This window comes from Biomphalaria glabrata, chromosome 8, assembly GCF_947242115.1.
Source record: "Biomphalaria glabrata chromosome 8, xgBioGlab47.1, whole genome shotgun sequence".
Lineage (NCBI taxonomy): Eukaryota > Metazoa > Mollusca > Gastropoda > Planorbidae > Biomphalaria > Biomphalaria glabrata.
Genome location: NC_074718.1, coordinates 22,926,887 through 22,947,320, shown reverse-complemented (window position 1 = coordinate 22,947,320; position 20,434 = coordinate 22,926,887). Strand labels below are relative to the sequence as shown.

The following is a 20,434-nucleotide window of genomic DNA, read 5'->3' as shown; positions in this document are numbered from 1 at the left end:
TGATGTACCTAATATTCAATATAAATGCATGCATTGAAATCAAAAGCTTCTTTGTCACTGCCAAAGTTATGCACTCTTTGAATAATGTATGGCAATTATAAGTGCTGTAATGTAAATCCAAAATAAAATTTGATAAAGAAAAAAAAAAGCTCCACTTGAGACAATGGGAAGAGATTTTTTTTTCTAATGTACAAAATAAATAAGTTAATAGTTTTATGCTTTTGAATTTGTACACAAAAATGTTTTACTTCCTTTTAAAAAGCCCATTGATTTCTAAAGTTTTGACTAAGTATACCACTTACTGTGATGCATCTTTCAAAAATTTCATTTCTTCTGGAAATTTGAGAAGTCTTGGGTTTTTCTCAGCTGCTTCCTGTGCAGGAATTAATGAAATACATATAAAAATTACAGGGGGGCATTAAAAAAAAACAACTTTATAGGACTGTTAGGAGTTTATAATGTTCAGGCCTACAACACATAGAACTAAAAAGAGTGTTACCTGAGCAACATAGTGCATAAGATTCATTCCAGGCTTATTAGCCCTTAACTCTGTAAGATTTAGGAGAGATGAGATTTTAAAACCTGCAGCATTTCCTGCATAGTTTCCCTGTAAGAAAAATATGATAATATTTATTTTATTCAAACTTAGTCTAATTTTAAATGAACAAAGCAAAATGTGCTACTAATACTAGAACTCCTCTACCAGACATGAATTCATTTGTCCTCTATGTTGTAATATAAAAATTTATGACCTAAATATTTATGAAACTAAGGCTGATAGGCTTCACACTACTCACAGAGTTCAGATAGTTCCCTGAGATAAGTATAAGATAAATTAGCTCCTTTAGTGATTTATTTTCTTGAATATCTGTAGATACATAAATCATTTACAATTAAAACCTAATCATTTATTTTAAATGCATACATTGGAATGCATCCAACATGTACCATGATGTAACTATTACATGCTTTTGAATTTCTTATATGTAACTACCATACCTCTAGCTGCTTGAATCACTGCCTCAATTGATGGCCTGATCCATTCCATGTTTGTATTGTACTCTTCCATAATAAGAAGTCCTTCAATTCTCATCCTGTAACTGGAATTGATAGGAAAGGTTAAATACCATAGGCCTACTGTTCTGGGTCAGTGACTCATTTTTTTAAAAAGAATATATATATATATATATATATATATATATTATATATATATATATATATATATATATATATATATATATATATATATATATATATATATATATATATATATATATATATATATATATATTTATATATATTAGTGTAAGGTCTAAAAATTCTAATGAAAAAAAAAAATGCAAAAATAAGTAGAAATTTTGATTTTTTTTTCTTATATCTTAGACTTATTATTATAATTATAACTGCCTATCAAAAGTATCCTTATATAAAATACATTTACACAACAATTAACTAGTTTTTTTTTAATATAAACTTATATTCTATAAGATCTGATACACACAACCTAAAGCTTACTTTGGCAAACCCATTAGGATTATAAAAAACTTCTCAGGATTGCCGAGGCGATCCCTATCACCATCAAATGTATTGATAGCATCAATCTATTGAATAAAAATATGTGACATTTCAATTAAATATTAGCAAGTCAATATGTATAATATAAATATTTTTAGTTAAACTTTAATACAAAGTATGCTCTTAACAAAAATAATACTATACCAGTTATATATTTATGTACTTAGTAAGGTTAACTTTCTAAACCCTTTCATTTAAAAGGAACAATTTTTTCTATAGTTTTATACTTATTTTAATGGCTTCTTTTTAAAACCTAGATTTTGAGTTTTTTTTTGTTTTTTTTAAGACAAGAATAGTTGAGTCAATTTTCACAGCCCCTTCCTCTACCTTCAATGTGAATATATGTATAGAGAGAAAAAGAGAAATGCAAAGGATGTATATATATATCCATGAACACAGTGTTTCCCAAATTGTGTTCCGCGAGTCCTGAATAGGTGTTCCATGAACTGCTGGAATAATTAACTAGTAGGCTACCACATTAATTAATCTCTCTCTAAAAAAAATAAGCAAAGTGTTCCCTAAATACTTCCCTAAATACTAAGATGTGCGAATCGTTCCATTAAGAAAAACATAAAGGAAACACTGCACTAGTAAGATATACTAATAAAAAAAATGCATCTGTCAATAAGTCATTGCAATTCAGACAGCACCAGGTCCTATTATAAATGAGTATTTGGTGATGAGAATCAAGCTTATGCTAATTATAGACTCTAGAAAACCTTTACTGAACATTCATGTCAACTAGACTTAGCTGTGCAGGTAGACTTACCTCTTCTTGTGAAGGAAGTAATTTTAAGAGACTTCTTAGTTTTTCAGCCCCAATCACTTCTCTTTTACCTTCCTTCAACAACTGTACAATGTCTTCATGAGATATACGGAACTGTTTCAAAAAAATGTTGACATTTAAACTTCTTTTTCCATCTAAAATATTGATCTGTGAAGAAAAAAAAACATTAAAAAATTTAAAAATACATACATTTTTCAACATATTGGTTCCCACATTTTTTAAAGTTGATCTAGACCTAAGCCCTAAACAAAATAATTAATAACATCAGTAATAAAATCTAATTAGATATTACAGTAAGAATAATATACTGGTATAGAAAAGTTTTGGCTAGATGTTTTCTAAAAGATTTTTATCATTCTCCAACAATAGGAGAGTTACAAAGTTACAAACACTTTAATTAGTCTAATAATTGGATTATGGATAGCTAAATAATGGATGAAAACAAATTGTACTACTGATTTGGAATCTATCAAGCCCTATGCTCAGCATAGTTGAAAATTAACACTGAGAAAATATATGCTTAAAAGCCATTTTTGAAAATAGTGGGACTAGATCTGCATAATAATAATTAAATCTCTAGGCAAGCTCTAAAACCCTGCTGCACTTCAGCGTCCCTATTTTAAATGCATGTCACATTTCACTTTTACTACTGTCAGGGAAATGTATTTTAGGGACGCTGTAAGGTAAATTCTATTCCAAACAAGCAGTAAAGCCATTTGGCACTTTAATTTTGTATTCATTGGTGAGAAACTAAACAGGAGGAGTTAACTGGCAAAGCTTTCCGCTATTGACTTAAGATACAAACAACCTCAAACATCAAAATCTGTTCGCACTATCAATCTGGAAGATCTAGGTCTACTTATCCGATATAGATTTAACAGTGAAAGTGTTTTTATTTTTTTATTTTTTTTTACAGATAGCTTTTCACAGATAAATATATAGATCTAGATCTATGTAACCAAAAAAAAAAAAAAGGTATACATATATACAGAAATAACATGTAAGAAGAAAACATCGTCTCCATAGATACTTCACCATCGGGTAACCCAGGACATGCACATTTAAGTGTGAACTGCGGTTACGACACATTTCCAGGTTAGTGTTAGAATCTTTAGACCAAACTACGTTTTACATATGTGAGGCGCAAAGACCATTTCTTGCAGTTGGAATATGACGTGAGTTAATTCCAATGTCAGTGTCATTACGGATTGAGGTTTAACCACCAGGCAGCATATATAAACTCTCATCCTCTCTCTTCCTATAGGTCTAGGCTATTCACGACCAGGCACGTTTATGTGATAAAACATTTGAATATTTTGCATCGTATGAAATGCGTATACCCAAAAAACGCTGCAGTCAATTACCCACGAATATGGCATGTCTCAAGAAAGTCAAATTACTTGTCAATGCTGCTACATCATTATTTTGTTATATTTTTATCACATTATATTTATTAGCAATATTAGCAATATATAGCAATGATTAGACAAGAAAATTTTTTATATTAGGGGATACAAATGACTAAATTAAAGTATAGAAAGTGTCAATGAACACATTAAAAGTCTGTTACTTTTTGTTTTCAACATCGCACCCTCATCACAGACAGGTACTCAGAAAAAAAAAAAAACGATTATTACACGCACGAATGTAAATGGTAGAGATTAGACGAAAAAGTCATTTCAAGCACGCTTCGAGTTGTATTTGCAGAGATCAAAGGTTTGACGAGCAAACCGACGTCATTGCTAGCTTAGCAAACCTCTGCGATGTACCGGCATGAAGAGCTAAGGCTATCAAAGATTTGATTGTACTTCTGCAGTTGTTCTTATGTGGCCTGAACTATGGATCAAGTTTAAATACATGCAGGTTAAACTGCAGCTCAGCCAGAACCTAGTTCAGGGTGAGAGTTGGTAATCCTCTCGGCTTCGTACAGTTTTATAACGATGAGCTGTCCAGATTTTTTTTCAATTTCCTTGTTAAATGATCATCTCTATTCATTCATTCGTTCTATTTCCTCCTCTTCTGTAATCTTGATGTTCAACTAATTAATATTGTTTTAAAAGGGAGATTGAAAGTTGAAAGCCGGCTCGACAGAGCCTAGGTTTGGCCCCCCCCCCCAAAAAGAATTAATAACTGAAGGTAAGGTCTCTACGTTATCTCTCAGAAAGTTGATGAGCATGATTAGAAGTGATCTCAAACTAACATCCTCATGAGGACGTTTGAAGTTTTTTTTCTTTTGGCTATACACATTTATTTGAGACTATGAAGATACGAGTAAGATGAGCGAGCGATAGGATAATAGCCAACTACTCAGCCACCTGTAGACACCCTCCTTTTTATATGAACTATTTCTGTTTTAGGAACATCGTGTTCTTTTAGAAATCTTTTCTAGCAGACGACATATGAAACTTTGTAGATGGAAGTAATACTTTAAGATTGGAATACATGAATAAGTAAGATTGTATTGCAGACAAGATCATGTTACAACAGAAGATCGGTCGGTATTACAGAGACAACTTACTCTCTGACAAGCAGACAAACAAAGAGTGGGGTGGAGATGGACGTTTTGGGATTAGGCAATTGGCAAATTTACATATATGCTAAAAAGAAATAGCGAATCACAATCTAACTTGACCCGATTTTAAAAGTTTATAGTCCTTGCCTGTCCTTATGAAACATTTCTTTCGGGATACTAAAGATATTATTACCTTAATATTCATTCACAAATCTACTGTCATTACGCTGACATATATGACATAGCTCGGAGACAAACATGGAGGACATTTGGCAGTAAAAGGGAGGATGGGCTCATGTCTTTGCCAGTGTCAGTAACACAGACACAGGAGGGAAAACATTTACGAACTCGGGGAAGGAACGGTCTTGAACATGTCAACTTCGTGTGTGCTGGCATTAGTCAACGTCTGCATACGTTAGAAGATGGGGAGGGGGGGGGAGTGTCAACAGTGGAGCGGGGAAGAGAAGGAGACATAGACCTCATTATACGTACACAATTATGTTTACTAGCATTACCCACCTGTTGACTTGTTCTCAGGCTATATATTGTTTATTTTGTCATAGACCTCTTCCCTTTTTTTGTCGAACTTACAATAATAATAGAATGCCCCTAATTAAACGATCCCCCCCTCCTAAAATATTCCTTTGACTCGCGAATTCTAGTATCTATTACTCTGAATTGGAACGGCTCGAGTATCAATCACCCCTCCACCGCCCTCCAACTAACCCTCCACCACAATAAGCAGTTCTATTTACACTCTGCTTTTTCGGTTCATTATTGAAATATTTAATTATTTCCATGATGCCATTTGGACGGGACCCTGTAGTCATATTACATACTGCAAATCCAAAAGCTCACATAATTGTTTGGCCGGAATCCTCTCTTCTATTATGCCACATTCAACGCTCCTCCTTTTGGCCTTTGAATTCTAATCTCTGCTGCCATCAACTCACACGCTAATCTAAAGGTGCCAACCCAGTTTTGACTGACATAAAAAAACAACAACAACAGATTTTTGTAATAAAATATCTTCAATAACACGTGACACGTCAAGGAGTGATATAGAAAGTTTTAAAGTTACACACCAAAAAGTGTTTCAATAGTGCTTAAATGCGGAAGAAAGAATAAAAGTGTAAAGTTTATTTGTCGGCTTAATAAAACATAGTGGGATAAAACTGCGTCTACGAAATCGTATTTGGGGTAATTTAGCCACTGAGGTTTCAATCAAGAAAATAGCTTAGTTGTTCTATTAGCAGCTTGATTAGAAGAGATTGATTAAGATACTCTGATTTAGAGAAGCAGATTTAAAAACATTGATTTAGATACACTGGTTCAGCAACATTGATATGACGTATCAAGAAATACGTAGATAGATAGATAGATAGATAGATAGATAGATAGATAGATAGATAGATAGATAGATAGATAGATAGATAGATAAATAGATAGATAGATAGATAGATAGATAAATAGATAGATAGATAGATAGATAGATAGATAGATAGATAGATAGATAAATAGATAGATAGATAGATAGATAGATAGATAGATAGATAGATAGATAGATAGATAGATAGATAGATAGATAGATAGATAGATAGATAGATAGATAGATAGATAGATAGATAGAGCCATTGCGACAAAGACAGACAGAAACATGACCAAGTTGAGCAGACAGTCATATATTGCAGTCATATATTGCAGTCATATATTGCAGTCATGACTTAAAAAGAAAAAAAAAAGAATGTAGTTCATAGATACAGAGAGAGAGAGGAGTGTGTGTGTGTGTGTGTGAGTGCGTGTGTGTGTGCATGAATAGAAATGATGCGTAAGTAAGAGACCTACATAACAACAATAACAAAAGGTAAAATCGTAGCACCACATGCATACAAAAGGACTTCACCTTTAGACCGACCCACAACATATTCTGAATGTCATGTCGGCAAACACACACACTACGTAGCGTCTAAAGTAGACAAAGCACGATTAAGTCCCTTTTGCATAACACGTACCTCTGCTACAAGAAAAAAAATTTCTTAAAATTTAAAAACAACAAACTGCATCCGACTATAAAACTTTTTCAACGTGGTAGGTGAAAAGGATAGATCGGCTCTAGCGTCAGGAGTACAGCGTAATAGAGGGGGGGGGGGGTCGCCTCGCTTAAATCTATATCTTGTTTTTTCTTTATTTATTCTTTTTTTTAACAAAGTACACACTGTCAACTAACACAGAACACAATGCCACTGTACACATCGCGAACTGCAGTCCAAAACTTTCCAAATTGTCTTAAAACACAAGACAAACTGACGCCCATCGCAGAGTTTCCTGCATGTGCCATCCACAATCGATCATAGAAGGCCTGAACACTGACCTACAACATCGCAACCTGTGGGCAGTGGGGCTCAATGCCAAGTCACAGGTCTCCACTGCGACGTCCCAGGTCAGTGATGAGGCCTACTATAAGATTTAACACGCTAGAAACAAAAGCAACCTAACTTATAAACATTACATTAAAAACTATCAAATAGCGTTCAACGTATGTAGTACAGGATCATTTAAAACGTCATGCAAGGTAAAGGGGAGACCATTGAGTCTAGTGGGTCAAATCCTTTTCTAGTCATTCAACATAAACACATATAACCACAATGCTATGGTACTAGAAACAAAAATGCTTACATCACAAGCCAATATTTGCAAAGTTAAGAGATACTTAGAATGAAACTTTAACACTTCCTGATTCTCTTATAATAATAATAAAAATTATAGCTTTTATATAGCGCTACTTTGATGCTTAGAGCATGATGGTACAATCTCACTTGTAGACCAGAGAGGGGGAAGGGAGTATCTGGGAGAAGGCTTTCCGTGCTGCCTTTGGCCGCTCAGTAAAAACAACTCTGATCTAGTCAGGTGTCGAACCTCGAGCCCCCTTCATAGGTAGCCAAGCCAAACCAAGTTCAAACGTATACTTAGCCTTTCGACCACGCTTCCCACGTTTCTTACCACTAAATGCTTAGATAAACACTAATATATTAAGATCAGATCACAATAGAAACATCAAACCCCGATATTTGACCAAGACACGCTAGATAATAAGATTGTGCACATACACCATAAGTAAAAAGATTATACTAAGACACACTAGCTACAAAGATTAGAACAAGACACACAATTAGTCAAAGACACACTAAATACCAAGATTTATCTAAGAAACGAATAAATCTTAAGATATGACTAAGACACATAGAATATCAAGATATGACAAAGACACACTAAATATCAAGAATCAACCGATACACACTAAATATCGAGATTCAACGAACACACAATAAATATCAAGATTCAACCAACACACACTAACTATCAAGACTCAACCGATACACAATAAATATCAAGATTCAACCAACACACAATAAATATCAAGATTCAACCAACACACAATAAATACCAAGATTCAACCAACACACAATAAATATCAAGATTCAACCGACACACAATAAATATCAAGATTCAACCAACACACAATAAATATCAAGATTCAACCAACACACAATAAATATCAAGATTCAACCAACACACAATAAATATCAAGATTCAACCAACACACAATAAATATCAAGACTCAACCGATACACACTAAATATCGAGATTCAACGAACACACTCTAACTATCAATATTCAACCAACACACAATAAATATCAAGATTCAACCAACACACAATAAATATCAAGATTCAACCAACACACAATAAATATCAAGATTCAACCAACACACAATAAATATCAAGATTCAACCAACACACAATAAATATCAAGATTCAACCGATACACACTAAATATCGAGATTCAACGAACACACTCTAAATATCAAGATTCAACCAACACACAATAAATATCAAGATTCAACCAACACACAATAAATATCAAGATTCAACCAACACACAATAAATATCAAGATTCAACCAACACACAATAAATATCAAGATTCAACCAACACACAATAAATATCAAGACTCAACCGATACACACTAAATATCGAGATTCAACGAACACACAATAAATATCAAGATTCAACCAACACACAATAAATATCAAGATTCAACCAACACACAATAAATATCAAGATTCAACCGATACACACTAAATATCGAGATTCAACGAACACACTCTAAATATCAAGATTCAACCAACACACAATAAATATCAAGATTCAACCAACACACAATAAATATCAAGATTCAACCAACACACAATAAATATCAAGATTCGGTCAACGTTCAAGATTTGACCAAGACACACTATGAAGCGAGTCCCACTGTCACAGTCCCACAAAATCTATCCATCCAAAGATACGAACTAGACCCACTCGGCGCCACGTCTTACATCTTACCCGACCATCGTCTCCATTTTCTGGAACCGGATCATATCCAGAGGCCTCCATGTTTGTCATCTAAAGCGATGATTTGAACTACAGCACTACAAACACACAGCAAATCCAGGCAAGAACTACAAACACACAGCAAAGCCAGGCAAGAACTGGAAAGAATAAAAGAGACGGCAGACGACTTCCCTCCCCCCTGCTCCCCTTCCCTCCACCTATGACACACTTCTATAAAATAAGACTAATACTTAGTCTCAGTTGAGGACATAACATAAAAAGGTAACTGTACAGCGGCGCGGGTAGGGGGGAGGAGTGGAGACGGTGTGGTGAAGGGGGTGGTGGTGGTGGTGGCGGACACAGAGGGTGAAGGCAGAGATGAAACAGCAAAAAATCAAATGTACAGAAAAAGTATGAAATCTGATAACTGTGGTCATTCATGCGTGGTCAACACCGCACTCCTCCCCTTTCATTTCTTTGACAAGATACTCCCTCCCTCCCAATAAGACCCCTCCCTTCACTTCATCCGCATACTTTCTAAGCCCCTCCTCCTACGCTACATTCACCATGTGCAGCACTGCATAAACAGTTGAACTGTAACCCCTCTCCACTCCAGGACCCACAAGTTCTAGATTTATTTGAAACAAAGCATATTGTCAGTGTCACTGACATGACGAGATAGTTCTTAGGTGCATACATATTCACTGGCAGTCTTTAAATCATGCGTTCTTTCCACTCCTTTACCGCCTTACCGCACAACGACCGTAATAAATTAGGTCTCCCTCACTGCTGCTAGTAGGGAACTGTGCTAGAAAATATATTTTTGGCGCCAACTATTATAACCATATCTCCAGTAAGGGGCATAATCTTTTCGCACTACTTTACCAACAATATTTATCTAGTTATCGCTCTTATTCCAAATTGTTAGAAAAAAAAAAGTTCAATAGTAAATTTTGCACATTATATTTTTTTCAATGAATAAACCTATAACAGGGACGTAGTTAGGAATTTTCCATTGGTTGGGTCCCGGGGGGCTTGACTTCTTTGGGGGCTCCTGCATTTTGCGTAACATTTAGTTTATAATGTAAAAAAACACTCACTTGGGGCCCCCACTCAATGGTGGCCCGGGGGGGGGATTTTCAATTTATCCCCCCTCCTCCCCCAACTCTACCAACGTCACTTACCTATAAGATACATTCTAGAAAATTTTTATACAGAAAAATAAATATTTTTGTAAGCACAAGTTTAAAATTACAGGCACATTTCTTTAAATAAACTTTATGTTCTTTAAAGAATGACTTTCATTTTGTCACAAAGTAAGACACATACAGCTCTGAAATTCTGAAGCTCTGGAGAGGGGGGGGGCGATCGTATGTAACGGCCTTCATGTTGTATAGTGACTACATCCTCCAGGAAACAGTGGGGGGGGGGGGGACAGAATACTGGCAGGTACATAGACATCGCCTGTGACAACATACACACCGCACACACTCAGACTAATCCTGAAAGATCAAGGGACGCTACACTTGAACTTATCAACACTTTTAAACATGGTCTTTCATAACCTAGTGCTATAATGTAATCCTCCCCCCACACCCACATCACACCTCGTCTAAAACTGTTCTAACATGAACTTAATCCAGCTAAGAACAAAGGAAAAAAAAAACTCTCCACAAGAAGAGATATTTTTTGTTACATCTACCAGGTTTTGTTTTCTGTGCAGGTTACACCAAGCGTGAAAGGGTTAAGCATAAAAGTACTACACACGTCATCCGAATAATTCTCTTAAACCTTTTGGAACTTCGTACTTATTAGTCGTTATTATGGACCTCTATCAAGGCTCGTGTTCTGTTATTTCCTACAAGTGACACTGTCATTAGAGACTATTTGATCTCCCTGTTCTATGTCCAAGTGTTGTCCTGTTTAATTGTAAAGAGCATCAATAGGAGTAAATACATTTCACTACACTGCATGTGTCGTCATGGTTGGTGGAAGGAAAATGGATGTAGCTGTGCGGTGGGCTGAAGCGTTTGGCTCTCGGGGTTTTTCAGACGCCTCAGAGTCCACCCAAAACCAAACGTTATAGACAGCCTGAACTCTGACCTTCTCTGACGATTGGTCTCCTTTCATCCCATGCTAATGGGTTCATACGTTGGGGGAAGTCAATGAGCTTGGTCGTTGTGATGGACACATGACACCCTAGTACGGCCATAAAAACAGAGATTTACATAAATCTGCCCTATAGATTGCAAGGTCTGAAGGGGGGAAGGTTTACTAGCATCTGTAAATAAATATATCCTTAGGGACACGTCTATAAAAATAATGACATTTTAAGCAAACACAAAAGTTCTTAAAATGTGTTGACGTCACTAACCTCTAAGTTTTCCTTCTTTTTCTTACTGTCCGGCTGTCCATCACCTGGCTGACCGGGTCTCTTAGAGCTTTCATTAAAGCTGACCCCAAAGAGTTCGTCCATTTTTTCATAGTCCATTTTATACATTTTCTGCAGGCTGCCAACTTCCGTCCACAAGTTGGGCTTGCCTATAACATTGGTGATGGGAATTTTTTGCCAGTTCAAAGATTTCATCTTCTGCTTTGGCTTTGGTATGTTTGTTTGAGGGAGCATTGGCTCCGCTTGTGCCCCTCCTCCCATGAAGAGAGGGGGTGGTGGAGGTGGTCCCCCAAAGGGAGGCGGTGGCGGTGGAGGTGGTGCCCCGGGCATCATTTCGAGAGGGGGCGGAGGTGGCGGTGGGGGAAGAATCACGACTGGAGCTGTCGGGTCTGAGGACGTACCGCTGCTCGTGTCGTGGTTGACATCTCCTAGTTCCTCGGCTAGTGCAAAGGAGCTCTTGCGTGACCTGGAGCTAGATGTGCTTCTCTCCCTTCCTTCAAGGCGGCGAGAGATGGAAGTCACAAGTTTCTTGGCGTCTTCCTTTGTCTCAACTCCTGTCGCCTGGGCAACGAGCTGTTCCACTGTTGACCATACTGTCTCGCTAAGGGAATCATCACTTGATCCGATCTTCAGAAGATGTTGCAACACTGTAAGGAACGGTAACTCGTAATGTTTAGTCACAACCTGCAAAGAAAAAGAAGGCTGAATATTAGGGACGCAATAGTAAAGGCATCAATTCTCTCCCCTTACACAATACTTCGTTGAAATGTACAAACTTTGTATTATTTTCCATAATTTTTTTGTAAAAGGTCTTAAAAATTAATCATAAAAGCTGTTGCAATCAGTAAACAAAACCAAACAAAACTAAGTTTTCCAAAGTAATCCTGTTTTTTGTTCTCCAACTTTAAGGAATTTATTGATCTTTTTTTCCCCAAAGGCAGCCAATACCCAGAACACTGGATGAGTACGCGGGACATAACTCCAACCTAAACTATGTTAAAAGCTTTCATGGTAATTGGTTTAGATGCCGGAAAGATTTCAAGACATTGAGTAACAGGTTATTGAATAGATCCAGCACAATGTATTTCAGTCTATGGGTATTCGTACGGTACATTAGATTGCATGACAGAGGCCAAGCATATTTGCATGATTGGCTGCAGGTGACATCCATGTTGGGGCCCTGCGTGGCCTTGTGTGGTAAATACTGTTCCCCGTTACTAAAGTTCATCTATCATCTAGCTTCCCGGTGCACTAATCCGGACAGCTTCGAATGTAGTTTATTTTATAGAAATGAATGATTGTTGAACTAAAATACTTTTCAGTAGGTTATGTAGTGATGTCAAATTAAAAATGTGTACAAACATTGCACGGGCCTGAACAGTCCGTTGTGTCACTATGTCTCATGTCACACAGCAGTCCTTTTCACATTCTAACACCTTCTCTTTCCCAACCCCTCAATCAGACTCGGGGGGGGGGGAGACAAGCTTAAACGTTACGTAAAACAAAACATATTGGTGGCGGTTGATTCCAAGAGGTGTGGTAGATACCAAGTGGTGTGGTAGATACCAAGAGGTGTGGTAGATACCAGGTGGTGTGGCTGATACCAAGTGGTGTGGTAGATACCAAGTAGTGTGGTAGATACCAAGTGGTGTGGTAGATACCAAGAGGTGTGGTAGATAACAAGTGGTGTGGTAGATACCAAGTAGTGTGGTACATACCAAGAGGTGTGGTAGATTCCAAGTGGTGTGGTAGATACCAAGAGGTGTGGTAGATTCCAAGTGGTGTGGTAGATACCAAGAGGTGTGGTAGATACCAAGTGGTGTGGTAGATACCAAGAGGTGTGGTAGATACCAGGTGGTGTGGCTGATACCAAGAGGTGTGGTAGATAACAAGTAGTGTGGTAGATACCAAGTAGTGTGGTACATACCAAGAGGTGTGGTAGATTCCAAGTGGTGTGGTAGATACCAAGAGGTGTGGTAGATTCCAAGTGGTGTGGTAGATACCAAGTAGTGTGGTAGATACCAAGAGGTGTGGTAGATACCAAGAGGTGTGGTAGATACCAAGTGGTGTGGTAGATACCAAGAGGTGTGGTAGATACCAGGTGGTGTGGCTGATACCAAGAGGTGTGGTAGATACCAAGAGGTGTGGTAGATACCAAGAGGTGTGGTAGATACCAAGAGGTGTGGTAGATACCAAGAGGTGTGGTAGATACCAAGAGGTGTGGTAGATACCAAGAGGTGTGGTAGATACCAAGAGGTGTGGTAGATACCAAGTGGTGTGGTAGATACCAAGAGGTGTGGTAGATTCCAAGTGGTGTGGTAGATTCCAAGTGGTGTGGTAGATACCAAGAGGTGTGGTAGATACCAAGAGGTGTGGTAGATAACAAGTAGTGTGGTAGATACCAAGAGGTGTGGTAGATACCAAGTGGTGTGGTAGATACCAAGAGGTGTGGTAGATACCAAGAGGTGTGGTAGATACCAAGTGGTGTGGTAGATACCAAGAGGTGTGGTAGATTCCAAGTGGTGTGGTAGATTCCAAGTGGTGTGGTAGATACCAAGAGGTGTGGTAGATACCAAGAGGTGTGGTAGATAACAAGTAGTGTGGTAGATACCAAGAGGTGTGGTAGATACCAAGTGGTGTGGTAGATACCAAGAGGTGTGGTAGATACCAGGTGGTGTGGCTGATACCAAGAGGTGTGGTAGATACCAAGTGGTGTGGTAGATACCAAGTGGTGTGGTAGATACCAAGAGGTGTGGTAGATAACAAGTGGTGTGGTAGATACCAAGTAGTGTGGTAGATTCCAAGTGGTGTGGTAGATACCAAGAGGTGTGGTAGATTCCAAGTGGTGTGGTAGATTCCAAGTGGTGTGGTAGATACCAAGAGGTGTGGTAGATACCAAGTGGTGTGGTAGATACCAAGAGGTGTGGTAGATACCAAGAGGTGTGGTAGATACCAGGTGGTGTGACTGATACCAAGTGGTGTGGTAGATACCAAGTAGTGTGGTTGATACCAAGTGGTGTTGTTGATACCAAGTGGTGTGGTTGATACCAAGTGGTGTGGTTGATACCAAGTGGTGTGGTTGATACCAAGTGGTGTGGTTGATACCAAGTGGTGTGGTTGATACCAAGTGGTGTGGTTGATACCAAGTGGTGTGGTTGATACCAAGTGGTGGTGGTTTTCTAGCATTTCGTTTATTTTCAGGAAATGTTATAATCTAAACTTCATTTTGGTTTTGATCACTTAGAAAAAAGGTTTGTAACAAGGAAACGAATCTGTTTAAAAAAAAAAGCCTAAAGAGGAAATAAATCATTAAAAAACAACAAAAAACAACAACAACAACAGCCAATAAAACCCCGACTGATGGGAACTAAGAGTCCATATTAAAGTTTTCAATAGCCAATCAAAAATTGAGTCTGAAATCTTGAAGATCTCCAAGTTCAAATCATAAACTTGTGAACGTTGAGACGGTGAAAAGTAGACAAAACAATTCGATAGAAAGACATGTCATCATTACATCCTATGTTCCCATGTGATTGGTGCTAGCAAAACAAGGAGCTCTCTCCAATCATTACCAGACTAACCTGATCAATTCAATGACTGTAATTTTATTTAGTTTATCTTATGAGTAATGTTTCATGTTGAAAAAAAAAACACACATTTTAGGCTGTAATGGAATTATCGTTAACGAAAGCGTGAAGTGTAGCGGCTGTTATAAAACAGTAGACTACCGCTCGTTCAGTCGTTAGAATGTGATACAACTAGGTAGCCACCTCTGGAAATAATATCACGTACAGAATCACGTGAAGCTTTTATTATTACTAGTTGTGTTCTTTAATTTCATGTGAGAAAATGTACATTTTATTTTTGACAAATGGTTGCATCACTAATGAGTCCGATCTAAGCGCGTTGCTAAAATGATTCATGTTATGTCAACGCACATTTCATTAAATTATTTCCCCTTTAATCCATTCAAAGATAATGTAGTAACTTCCCTTTCAATTGAGGTCCATTGCGATAGCTGTTAAATAAAAAAAAAATTGTTCGTTTAAAAGTCAAATGCTGGCTTAACCCTCCCACACTACTGAGCGAGTGCACCAATCAGAATTTCTATTTCTAAAACAACTTTCATAGAATCTAGATCTAGATGCTTCCGGGAAGGGCGGATAATTTATTTCAGCTTGTTTTATTCGTTACCATGGGGAGGGGTACAACACATTTGAATAATAAATAATAATAACACGAAAGACTGTCGAGTCACAAGCTTTGAGATTACGGTGCAACGAATGGGTCAGCAGTCTAGATTATTGAAATAGGCGCCAATCTAGCCAAAACTTGTAACAAAACGGCGAGGAGTCGCTAAGTCATTAACTATCGGTTGCATTGATATTCAGAGCAGACTACAGTAAACCGGTGATTCAATTGAATAACAACTGTGGCATTGGCATGTCAATCATTTTCTGTTTGTAATACATCGTAAGGTATTAGGGGGAAATGAAATGCAAGCGACATAACTCTTGGATCTGAAGAAATGTTTGATTTAGTTATAGCTCTTAGTTTTCCTCTATTTATAGTTGGGAGTGTCGGATCTTGGGAAGGGAAGCTAAGAAATTAGAGACACTCAGTACTACCTAATATTCTCTAGCCTGGAGGTTGTAGACCTTTTTGACACGTGGAGCTGGAGTAAATGTCTGGATAGCATGGAGTTAATGTCTGGATAGCATGGAGTTAATGTCTGGATAGCATGGAGTTAATGTCTGGATAGCATGGAGTCAATGTCTGGATAGCATGGAGTCAATGTCTGGATAGCATGGAGTCAATGTCTGGATAGCATGGAGTCAATGTCTGGATGGCATAGAGTCAATGTCTGGATAGCATGGATGTCTGGATAGCATGGAGTCACTGTCTGAATAGCATGGAGTCACTGTCTGAATAGCATGGAGTTAATGTCTGGATAGCATGGAGTCAATGTCTGGATAGCATGGAGTCAATGTCTGGATAGCATGGAGTCAATGTCTGGATAGCATGGAGTTAATGTCTGGATAGCATGGAGTTAATGTCTGGATAGCATGGAGTCAATGTCTGGATAGCATGGAGTCAATGTCTGGATAGCATGGAGTTAATGTCTGGATAGCATGGAGTCAATGTCTGGATAGCATGGAGTCAATGTATGGATAGCATGGAATCAATGTCTGGATAGCATGAAGTTAATGTCTGGATAGCATGGAGTCAATGTCTGGATAGCATGGAGTTAATGTCTGGATAGCATGGAGTCAATGTCTGGATAGCATGGAGTCAATGTCTGGATAGCATGGAGTCAATGTCTGGATGGCATAGAGTCAATGTCTGGATAGCATGGATGTCTGGATAGCATGGAGTCAATGTCTGGATAGCATGGAGTCAATGTCTGGATGGCATAGAGTCAATGTCTGGATAGCATGGATGTCTGGATAGCATGGAGTCACTGTCTGAATAGCATGGAGTCACTGTCTGAATAGCATGGAGTCAATGTCTGGATAGCATGGAGTCAATGTCTGGATAGCATGGAATCAATGTCTGGATAGCATGAAGTTAATGTCTGGATAGCATGGAGTCAATGTCTGGATAGCATGGAGTTAATGTCTGGATAGCATGGAGTCAATGTCTGGATAGCATGGAGTCAATGTCTGGATAGCATGGAGTCAATGTCTGGATGGCATAGAGTCAATGTCTGGATAGCATGGATGTCTGGATAGCATGGAGTCAATGTCTGGATAGCATGGAGTCAATGTCTGGATGGCATAGAGTCAATGTCTGGATAGCATGGATGTCTGGATAGCATGGAGTCACTGTCTGAATAGCATGGAGTCACTGTCTGAATAGCATGGAGTCAATGTCTGGATAGCATGGAGTCAATGTCTGGATAGCATGGAGTCAATGTCTGGATAGCATGGAGTCAATGTCTGGATAGCATGGAGTCAATGTCAGGATAGCATGGAGTCAATGTCTGGATGGCATAGAGTCAATGTCTGGATAGCATGGATGTCTGGATAGCATGGAGTCAATGTCTGGATAGCATGGAGTCACTGTCTGAATAGCATGGAGTCACTGTCTGAATAGCATGGAGTTAATATCTGGATAGCATGGAGTCAATGTCTGGATAGCATGGAGTCAATGTCTGGATAGCATGGAGTCAATGTCTGGATAGCATGGAGTCAATGTCTGGATAGCATGGATGTCTGGATAGCATGGAGTCAATGTCTGGATAGCATGGAGTCACTGTCTGGATAGCATGGAGTCAATGTCTGGATAGCATGGAGTCAATGTCTGGATAGCATGGAGTCAATGTCTGGATAGCATGGAGTCACTGTCTGGATAGCATGGAGTCACTGGACTCGATTTGAATTCATATCGTCTTTGTTCTTTCACTATCGGTCGTAAAAGGTGCCTCGCTATAATCACTGCATTTTAATCTTTTGTTTTGCATTTTCCCATAGTGGGTTACAATTTTGTTTTTAACTTATCAAAATGTTTTATTTTTGGTTAATTCATAAGATTAAAGGTTAGGGTTCAACTATATAAATAAATTCCTTAATTTCTTGAAAACCTTTCCAAAGAAACTCTGCTGAATAGAACTGTAGTTAGAATCAATGGAATGAACACAATGAAAATAGTGAGAATTAAATACAAGATACTGGAAACGTGTTGGAAAGAATTTAAAGTGTGCACTTTTTGGAATTGGATGAAAATTTGAAAGCACTGACCTATGTTAAAGAAAAAAATCCCCTAATCGTTTGGGAGCAAAACAAAGTGGCATAATTCAATCGGTTGGTATGTAAATAACTCAGGTGTGGCTAATGCTTGAAGTGCCAAATTTAGATTGAGGATTGAATTAAAATAACTTGATAAATACATTCTGATGTTTGTATCTGTCGTAATAAAGTAACACTGGGAGAGGGAGAGTGGGCGAGAGAGAGAGAGAGAGAGAGAGAGGTCGAAGAGAGAGTCGTGTTGTCAAATAAAATTGGCGCACAGATACAACAAACACTTCAACAGAATGAACTTATTTTCGGTTATCTGGACAGTTCTGGCAAACAAACAAACAAACATGTAAACAGAGCCGTCACATGAATATAAATACAAAGTTTGGTCTTGTCATTAATGTCATCTCATGCCATCTATGTTATGTGATGCCATCTAATCCATAATACACCGCTATGACGTCAAGGAAACACGGGAGAGAACTGTTGTTTGGTAAACAAGAATGTTGGAATGAATCTTGATTATGATACAGCTCTACGTTTTTTTAGAGCCACGTAAGTGTCTCGAAGTGTCAAAGTCATGTATTACTTCCACGTAGGTGTCTCGAAGTGTCAAAGTCATGTATTACTTCCACGTAGGTGTCTCGAAGTGTCAAAGTCATGTATTACTTCCACGTAGGTGTCTCGAAGTGTCAAAGTCATGTATTACTTCCACGTAGGTGTCTCGAAGTGTCAAAGTCATGTATTACTTCCACGTAGGTGTCTCGAAGTGTCAAAGTCATGTATTACTTCCACGTAGGTGTCTCGAAGTGTCAAAGTCATGTATTACTTCCACGTAGGTGTCTCGAAGTGTCAAAGTCATGTATTACTTCCACGTAGGTGTCTCGAAGTGTCAAAGTCATGTATTACTTCCACGTAGGTGTCTCGAAGTGTCAAAGTCATGTATTACTTGCCAGTATCTTCTTAACTCGAACTTCATTGATGAGACTAACTTTTAAAAACACACAACAATTTCAGGTATCTATTTCCATTTCAAATGTATGCAAATTTTTGTAAGCTACTGTAAAACATGAGCGCAATATATAAAATATCTTGTGATTAATATTCTTATTGCTGCAGATATAAAATAAAACCTGTGTATTTTAACTATAAGAAAGCTTAACATAGAGTACGATTAATGATGAATATGAGTGGTAGATTGATGGTTGCGAGGCACTACATTAGAGCTGCTAATTGAAGGTCATTTGAGCAGACTGAATCAAATTTTGGAAATAATGGTGAAGCTACCCTAAAGAAGAGAAGGTCACTATAGGGAGATGTGACATAAGATTTTTCGTAGCTACACAGATTTACACACACACACAAAGGGTTAGAGTAAAAGAGTTGGGAAGAAAAGAGAAAGAGCAGAACTGAGATAAGTCCAAGATTATAAAAAGTTATTGGTTGAATGAAGAAAAGAGACAATTCCTTTGGAACAAGGCATTATTCTGATTTGTAAACCAGCCATTTAAAAAAGAAACACTAAGGAGTCATTTTCTCTTCTTCCATTCCGTGATGACGCCGCTGCACCTGATCCCTTCAATGTACAATGTGTGTGCCTGCGTGTTGGTATGTCCACGTGGTCACCATCAAAATGAAAACAAAAAGCACTAGAACAGTTACATTACGTGGGCGGGGCCCAAAGAGTCAAGCTCAATCAATCAATTAGCTTAGCTCGATAGTGACAAGACCTTGACACAAATAAATAAAAGGGGGAGGGCAATCGATGTATTGAACTAATCTCTATCTGATTGAACATTTTTTGTTGTATTCGAAAGGAGATAATGCCCAAACACACACATATGCACAAATACACATATATGGACAAACGCACACACAAATACACAAATATAATGTTAAAACAACAAAATTAAGAGAGAGAGAGAGAGAGAAAGAGAGAGAGAGGGAAATGCAAGGCTTCTAAAGTATTTCAGTTTAATAGTCTACCGGCGGCGTAGCATACGCCGCTATTTTGCAGGGCCGGCCTTAGGCCCCTGCAACCTATGTGACCGAAGTG

The 20,434-nt window shown here is 37.9% G+C and overlaps 1 protein-coding gene across 3 annotated transcripts in view; it reads right to left on the bottom strand.

Moving 5' to 3' along the window:
- LOC106054548 (formin-J-like) overlaps positions 1–20,434 on the bottom strand; it is a 219,504-nt gene that overhangs the window by 8,264 nt on the left and 190,806 nt on the right. For all 3 annotated transcript variants that reach the window (XM_056039616.1, XM_013210450.2, XM_056039617.1), the window contains 7 exons: positions 11,624–12,325; positions 2,345–2,509; positions 1,516–1,601; positions 1,000–1,100; positions 798–868; positions 500–607; positions 303–373 (listed from right to left, as the gene is read on the bottom strand). In XM_056039616.1, the coding sequence (XP_055895591.1) occupies positions 303–373; positions 500–607; positions 798–868; positions 1,000–1,100; positions 1,516–1,601; positions 2,345–2,509; positions 11,624–12,325 (1,304 nt within the window). The remainder of the gene's footprint in view (positions 1–302; positions 374–499; positions 608–797; positions 869–999; positions 1,101–1,515; positions 1,602–2,344; positions 2,510–11,623; positions 12,326–20,434) is intronic.